This window comes from Lissotriton helveticus, chromosome 4_2 (genome assembly GCF_964261635.1).
Source record: "Lissotriton helveticus chromosome 4_2, aLisHel1.1, whole genome shotgun sequence".
NCBI lineage: Eukaryota > Metazoa > Chordata > Amphibia > Caudata > Salamandridae > Lissotriton > Lissotriton helveticus.
Genome location: NC_136064.1, coordinates 150,875,354 through 150,883,611, shown reverse-complemented (window position 1 = coordinate 150,883,611; position 8,258 = coordinate 150,875,354). Strand labels below are relative to the sequence as shown.

General features: G+C 44.6%; 1 protein-coding gene across 1 annotated transcript; it reads left to right on the top strand.

The window, feature by feature from the left end:
* Positions 1 to 5,422: 5,422 nt before the first annotated feature.
* Positions 5,423 to 6,333, top strand: LOC144752138 (vomeronasal type-2 receptor 26-like). Its single transcript, XM_078640079.1, has one exon. It carries the CDS (start codon positions 5,580 to 5,582, stop codon positions 6,330 to 6,332), a length of 753 nt encoding a protein of 250 aa, XP_078496205.1. The 5' UTR covers positions 5,423 to 5,579; the 3' UTR covers position 6,333.
* The last annotated feature ends 1,925 nt before the right edge of the window (positions 6,334 to 8,258 follow it).

The following is an 8,258-nucleotide window of genomic DNA, read 5'->3' as shown; positions in this document are numbered from 1 at the left end:
GGCAGTTCGGGCTGGACTGTTCACATTGGGCGCAGGATCAAGACTGATTTGCATTGGGCTCGGTCCAAACTGGAATGGCATGGTGAGCAAAACACGATGGATTTAAGCCCAGATCTCTGTACTGGGGTGAATGTATGACATTGTTCTGCATTCTGTCCATCAATTGTTCTTTTTGCATTTGTCACCCCGAGTGGGACAGGTATGCTCAGACAATAGTCCTGTGCTCTCCATGCCACTGGATTCAAGCTATCCTGGTTGATGAGGGCTGAAAGCCCGAAACCGGTCCTAGGATGCTTGTTTCCAGTCCAGGGAGGACCTGGCCTGGCAGTTCGGGCTGGACTGTTCCCATTGGGTGCAGGATCAAGACTGATTTGCATATGGCTGGGTCCAAACTGGAATGGTGAGCAAAAAAACAATGGATTTAGGCCCAGACCTCTGTACTGGGATGAATGTATGACATTGTTCTGCATTCTGTCCACCAGTTGTTCTTTTTGCTATATTATGATTGAGCAGCTAGGTGGCTGACTTGGATATGAAGGAGCCTTTGTGGGTTTCTGTGAGTCTAGATTCTCCTGAAGAGTCCCTTTCTCTTCTGAGCCTTGCTTAACACATGTGTACAGGAGGAGCCCTGTATTCATGACCTCAATGTTTGAGACAAAAAATAATCATGGATTTCTGAACAATGAGAGTAAAAGCATTAAGGTAACATGTTGTTCCTGCTTATATTTCACATGCTTTACATAAACCTGTATTCCCTATGCGTGTTTGCTTTTTCCTGAATTAAACCTCAAATAAACATATCCATTCTTTTAATTAAATAATGTTATAAGCTGTAACTGGTCAGTGAAATGCTAAATGTACTAAAAATTGGTATGTTTTGCTATTTCTAGCCACACCCCTGACTCCGCCCACTGATTCAATATTCGGTTATTCCCGTCCCCTGATTCTCCACCCACAGTTCCCCTACTTTTGTTTTCCCACTTCGACCACTGCATTAATCCCTGTCCTCTTTCTGTTTTCATTTCCTGGTATTATCTCATTCTTTTGGCTGCACATGCCCAATGTTCATTTCATTTGAAATGAATCTATTAATTATTTCACAAACTGACAGGGTCAGCAATGAAATAATGGCTCATCTTGAATTCTTGAGAGCTTCTGATTGGTGTCTGTTCTCCAACACTGCAAGGGGTACATGTTAGAGATTGCTTAGAAGAGACTCTAGAATTGCCTTTTTTTAGATTAGCTTTATCCATTACTCCGACAATTGCATTTTCTGCTGTGTCATCCAAAGTAATAAGGAAAATAATTTACCCCTGTTATGATGATTGTGAACCATGTCCACATTGTTCTCTGAAGAGTGTTAGATTTTTCTACTAATTTGTAGTAACAACAGGGTCAAGGAATATTCAACTGACATTAAGCTCTTTATAAATGTAAATTAGATCTCTACTAGACAAAGGAGTTTAAAAAGTAGAAAAATACATATGTCTGAAAATCACACCCCAATGATAAAAAAGCAATTCATAAAACCATATGTAACTGCCTCACAAAAGAACTCATCTGTCTGAAGAGTACAGCAAAGACCTTTTCAGAGTTTTTGTATGAGTACGCATCTTAGAACACTACCTTCTTCCCAAAATGATACCTTAACAAGGTCTGGAATACTTGCAACAAATGCTTTGCTGAAAAAAATGTGAAATATATATATAGGATGGTAAATCTCGTATTAAGAAGCAGATTACTCAGTCAAAATTAATGCTTTCTTCAGCCCTCAAACCAATCAGAGCAGTAGTTTATAACCACACAAGCGATAGTGATCTAATTTTACTATGTAGTGCAACACCTCGGAAAAAGGACCCTCCCCTCTCAGACCGCGCAATTTGCAGTATGACCAGAAGAGGGAGCACTTTCGATATAGACACTGGGGCACTGGAATAGTATCCAGATTAAGGAAAACATGAGAATTTAATTGAATTAAAGTCCATCCAGATGGGTACAGAGATTTGTCTATTTAGTTTATAAATACATTAATAGACGTAGAGGTGAGGCTTTGAAACACTTTATTCTTCACATATTGAACAGCCACCCATCCAACCGATGCTGCCCTTTAACAAGGGCTTCACATGGAGTACAAATATCATTCCAATAGGAATATAACCATGTGCAGTATAATAATGCACACAGTGATATTATACTGCACGCTGAGCATATTCTTACTTACATGCCTCTCGCAAATTTCATGGCGGTTGCCCACCTTGAAAAGGGTGCCAGAGAGCTGACTGAGGGGGGCCACGGAGGGCATGTTGTGCCACCCCCTGTACTTACACCCCTGTTCCTTTCACATGCATGCCACACCATGCAGGAACATGCGGCAGGTGCTGTCACAGAGGCGGGTTGCATGTTAGGCTCTACTATGACCCTAATAGCCCACCGCCATGAGACCCTTGCAGCACCACCCGCCCAATGAGGATTAAACTCCTAATCCGGCAGGGGGCGCACCATAGCTTTGGTGGTCCTTCAGACGGTGCATTGGTGGTGATAATAGAGGACCGCCAAAGTCATAATAAAGCCCTCATTCAGGACAACAGATACGAGATCAGCACCGTGAGAACCTTGATAGGCTGTGTTCTACTAAAGGCATGTAATAAATGAGTGTTGTTTTTCACTGAGGATCCAATTTGTGAGGAACCTCTGACCCATGCCTTGGATGCCAGACGCTGCTGAGATATAATTTTATGGATATAGGTTTGTCTGAAGATGGGACAGTTTGTTTCTTGTATTTTGTCATTAAAGGAGTCTTCTAAAGCCCTCCTCATGAACTCTCAGCAGGTGATTATGGTTTGGAAGAATCAGAGCTTATTTCCAAACTCTATTGCAGATGCTTTGTTTACTTCTTGCTAGGCTGGTGTTTATTTTGCTCTTCTGAGGCACATACTCCTGGTCACGTCCTCTGGCTATGTTTACAAACAAGCCGCACTCCTCATCATGCTCTGTACCACAGACTATCTCCACGAGATGATCTCACTGAGTCAATTAGATCACATCTCATAGGCCACATCCTTTGCACTGACCTGTGTCTCTTATAACACACCACTCTCCCCTTCTGTTGTAGCCTTCACCTGGAACAGAGGATTTCACCATCTCCAACAAATCACACTTATCTGCTGCACCACACCTTCTCTCCCAGAACTCATCTCTTGCAGTGTGTCACTTCCACTATAGTGCCTCCCTTCTACTAGATGGCTGCTCCTCCATCAGGACCTCACATCTTTCACTGGACAGCTCCTCATCCCACAGCCCTCATTTCTTCAGTTAAACAGTCAACAGTAATACCCAGCACTCTTAAATCTTGCTGCGCTCTATATCTGCAATCGCCAAAGGGCCAACCATTACAGACCCCAAATTCTTCCATAATGTGTTTGAATAAATAAACATTTACCAATTCATGAGGGACTCTGCAATCTTGTATAATTTGAATTCTTATCAGGCTAACATAAATGAACGGAAGAATGTATATCAAGTAGTCTTGAAGTTAGTTCGATCTGCAATCTTTTTAGTTTTTATAGATCCAAGGACATAGCTACAAATGTTCATCAGAGCACGTTTTGTCCCATTAGTAACTTTCCATATCCTGAAAACAACATAAAAATCACCATGTTACAAATACAGATAAAATAAATAAATTATCCATCTTAAAAAGAAGAACATTAGTAAAACGTACTTCAAAGCGTTCCTAAAATCGAAAAGGAGAAACATAATATCAGCTTTTCATGAGATGTCAACATGAGTTTGTACAAGACTGCACAGCACTAGGGGCAACGTTGTATACACTGTGTATTATGTTTTTTATAACAGTTTGTGTCTTCTGAACAGTCCAATTCTTGAAAACTGCTAGGGCTTGGCAATACAGTTTTATAGAATTAATATAATAAGTTGGTAAGTGCAAGAAAAATTAACACACCAAAACAGGCTGCATGTTTGTCTAGTGCTGCCTTGAGTTACTCCAGCCTTACTAAGCAAATTTTTAAATTGAACCAAGTTCAAGAGTTCCAGAAATACCTTTGTCCATGGATTGGTGGTAGCCTGAAATGGGCTCAAATTAAGAAAGATTGCTGAGTGCACCACACAACATATTATAAGTTAGTTCTTCAGTGGACCACCCCTGCTCGTCAGCTCTTCTCTAGAACACATCTTTTCATGGGAATTGTATTTTTGCCAGAACTCAACACTTTGGTCCTGATTCATAAAGAAAAATTATACGTTTGTGTAAGTTTACAATATTTGCTATTCACAAAGGTATTTTATGAGTAGTATATTCACGAATGTGGCGTCTCTGTATAAAAAAAAGACCCCACACTCATAAAGACTCTACTCGTAAAATACGTTTGTGAATAGCGAAATATCACAAATTTACACACAAAGTAAGTTTACCTTTGTGAATAAGACCAATAATCTATGGGTGTTTCTCATCAGCTGGGATGCTCTGTCTGGGCAAGACCATCATTATAAGCAAATGCCTAAACAGTTACTCAGTTGCACTTTCTCTAATTGACAGTACCTATTCATCTCTGTTCTTCACTCAAAGGAGCGTATTACCTTCTCCACTAGATAACGCCTCAGCTAATAGGGAGCTATTTCAGTACCATGAAATATAGACCACAACTCCATTACTAGACCACACTTCTGTCTCTGGAATCCATTCTCTCAGAAGTCCGCTCTATTAAATAAAAACTCTACTAATATGCAACACCAACTATGCCACTGACTGAGGCATCCTTACTGCATGAGGCATAGCATGAACCCACGCCTAACAGGAATCTCACAATATACCACACCTCTGCCATTTAAACACACCTCCTTAATGATGCCAAACACAACATAAAAGGGCCAACTCCACTAAATATACCCTCCTCGCAGACCACACATCAACTAAAAAAAGAAAACTTTTCTCCAAGACCACATCTCTTCAAGAAGAACAATAAACTATCCCTGGGAATGTACTCAGTGTCGTTGCATTTCTAATCCTACATTGTACCTCTCTTCGCCTAGGACAGGCTTCCTCCACTAGGCTCCACATCAGCCACATCTGCTTCGATATCTTGTTCACGTGCCCACATTTCTTCCATTCAAACAAAGTTCACCTCCTGCACATGCACATCCAATGAGCACATGTATCCACGAGACAGAATGAGCCCCCGTACCTCACAGCTCATCCACATAATCACTCTGCCATTATTCTTTTTCTCAATAGATCCATCATGAATATCTCTGAAACTCAGTTTATTTATATGTTAAGTTTTGCAGATTTGGTATTGTCATTGTGGTTTGTTGGCTAATTATGATTCTAGAACTCATATGAAGTTGAAGCCAAAAAATATTTAAATTGTCCAGAGATTTAGAGCAGCAGCTAAGAATCTTCTCTCCTTCCAGATGCCGTTGACTGCTGGCCTTGCCCTGAAGACCAGTGGCCAAACCAAAGACAGACACAATGTGACTCAACAACTCTGCAGTTCCTGTCCCTTGAAGAGCCTCTTGGCATCACACTTGCGTGTTTGACCACCCTCCTCCTTCTAACCACCATGTTTGTTCTCTGCATCTTCAAGAGGTACCAGGACACTCCAATTGTGAAAGCGAACAATCGAGGACTCAGCTACGCTCTTCTCATCACCCTCATGCTCTGCTTCCTCTCTCCCTTCACCTTTTTTGGCCATCCCACTCAGATAACCTGCATGATCCGACAAAACATGTTTGGGATCATCTTTGCCATCAGCATTTCTACTGTTCTGGCCAAGACCATCACTGTGATCATAGCTTTCAACGTTCGAGATCCTAGAAGCCGCTCTGCTAGGTGGTTGGGAACCAGGGTGCCCAGTGCAGTGCTTCTTCTCTGTTCATTTGTTCCAATACTGATTTGCACAGTCTGGCTGCTTCTTGAGCCTCCGTACCCAGAGAAGACACAGATGGGGGACATCACCATCCTCCAGTGTGACGAGGGCTCTGTGCTCTTCTTCTACCTGATGTTGGGATATCTGGGCTTGTTGGCCTCTGTCAGCTTTGTGGTTGCATTTTATGCTCGTAATTTGCCTCAGAGTTTTAATGAAGCCCAGTTACTCACCTTCAGTATGCTTGTGTTTCTGGCCGTCTGGATCTCTTTCATACCTGCATATCTCAGCACGCAGGGGAAGTATTTGGTGGCCGTGGAGATTTTTGCCATCTTGTCATCTGCCACAGGAGTTCTTGGTTGTATCTTCTTTCCAAAGTGTTATATTATCCTTTGTAAGCCACACATCAATACCAAGAAGTACCTAATAAAGTCCACCAACCAACTTTAGTACGGACAAATAAACAAAGTGTACAAGTAAATCCGTAAATGTATTCTGTCTCTCTATAGTTAAGTATGGGTGAAATTTGCGAATTCGCAATACGCGAATTCATGCGAAATTGCAAAAAAAGTCTGCGAATTCGTGATTTTTGCATTTTGCACAAATATGTGACCACGTGTGCCTGTAACTTTGCCAGCGCGCCGAAAGGCGCCGAGGTCCCTTGAGTGAGCTGGCCATTATAGTGGGGATGGGCGGGAAGACGTTTCATACCGCTAGTGTGTGGTGGCTGGGGCCAAACGGGCGGGGCTTATATGAGAGTTCACATGCATCTTGTTTATAAAGGGTCAGAGACCGAGCAGAGCCGCAGATGAGGAGAAAGCAGCCTCCTGGTCACAGGAGCTACACGGGGATGGCGCTCGGGAAACTCATGGATACAAAAATAAGTTGGCACAGGACCCCAGAATCCTTCAGATGTCCAAGATAGCTCTGCCTGGTGTGTTAGTACAAAGCAATTCTGATCCTGCTCAGTGGGTTCAGGCACATGCAGCTGCTGCTGCTGGGCAATGTCCCATCTCATACTAAACTGCCCCGTACAGGCATATGCTGGCGCTGGGCAGTAGGGTGCTGTGGCATGCGGGTGCTCCACGCCTGGTCCATGCGCATACCGGTGCCAGGGGGGACACGTGTTTATTGGTGCTGTGTAGCAGGTTATGACTTTACATTTTGACTGCACCAGATGGTGGTACCACCTACACGGATCAGGAGCATCCAGGCACCAGACTTCATGGTGCAAGAGCATAATGGTGCTGTGCAGTACGGGTATATATGTACTGGGGGCAGGGGGACACTTAGCACAATGTGTGCTCACACCCAGAGGGCTCCCAGTCAATTGAGCACAAATGATTTTCTCTCTTAGAGGGCTCCGGGGCAGTTCAGCAGCATGAGGGCTCACACCCACTGGGCCCCAAGGGCAGTTCAGTAGCACGTGGGCTCACAACCCCTGGGCAGCTCAGCAGCGCAGGGGCTCACACCCACAGGGCACCCGGGCAGTTTAACAGCGCCACCCTCTGGTTCATCACTGCCACCCTCTGGTTCATCACTGCCACCCTCTGGTTCACCACTGCCACCCTCTGGTTCATCACTGCCACCCTCTGGTTCACCACTGCCACCCTCTGGTTCACCACTGTCACCCTCTGGTTCATCACGGTCACCCTCTGCTTCATTACTGCCATCCTCTGGTTCATCACAGCACCCTCTGGTTTACCACTGCCACCCTCTGGTTCATCACTGTCACCCTCTGGTTCATCACTGCCACCCTCTGGTTTATCACAGCACCCTCTGGTTCACCACTGTTATCCTCTGGTTCATCACTGTCACCCTCTGGTTCATCACTGCCACCCTCTGGTTCACCACTGCCACCCTCTGGTTCATCACTTCCACCCTCCGGTTCACCACTGCCACCCTCTGGTTCATCACTGTCACCCTCTGGTTCTTCACTGCCACCCTCTGGTTCACCACTGTCACCCTCTGCTTCATCACTGTCACCCTCTGGTTCATCACTGCCACCCTCTGTTTCATCACAGCACCCTCTGGTTCACCACTGCCACCCTCTGGTACATGTTTGCCACCCTCTGGTTCATCACTGCCACCCTCTGCTTCGCCACTGCCACCCTCTGGATCATCACTGCCACCATCTGATTCATCACTGCCACCCTCTGGTTTGCCACTGCCACCCTCTGGATCATTACTGCCACCCTCTTGTTCATCACAGCACCCTCTGGTTCACCAGTGCCCCCCTCTGGTTCATCACTGCCACCCTCTGGTTCATCACTGCCACCCTCTGGTTCATGACTGCCACCCTCTGGTTGATCACTGCCATCCTCTGGTTCATCACAGCACCTTCTGGTTCACCACTGGCACCCTCTGGTTCATCAC

Bases quoted from the DNA above. Each gene is read 5' to 3' on its own strand.
- LOC144752138 (XM_078640079.1), top strand. From the start codon at position 5,580: ATGTTTGTTCTCTGCATCTTCAAGAGGTACCAGGACACTCCAATTGTG.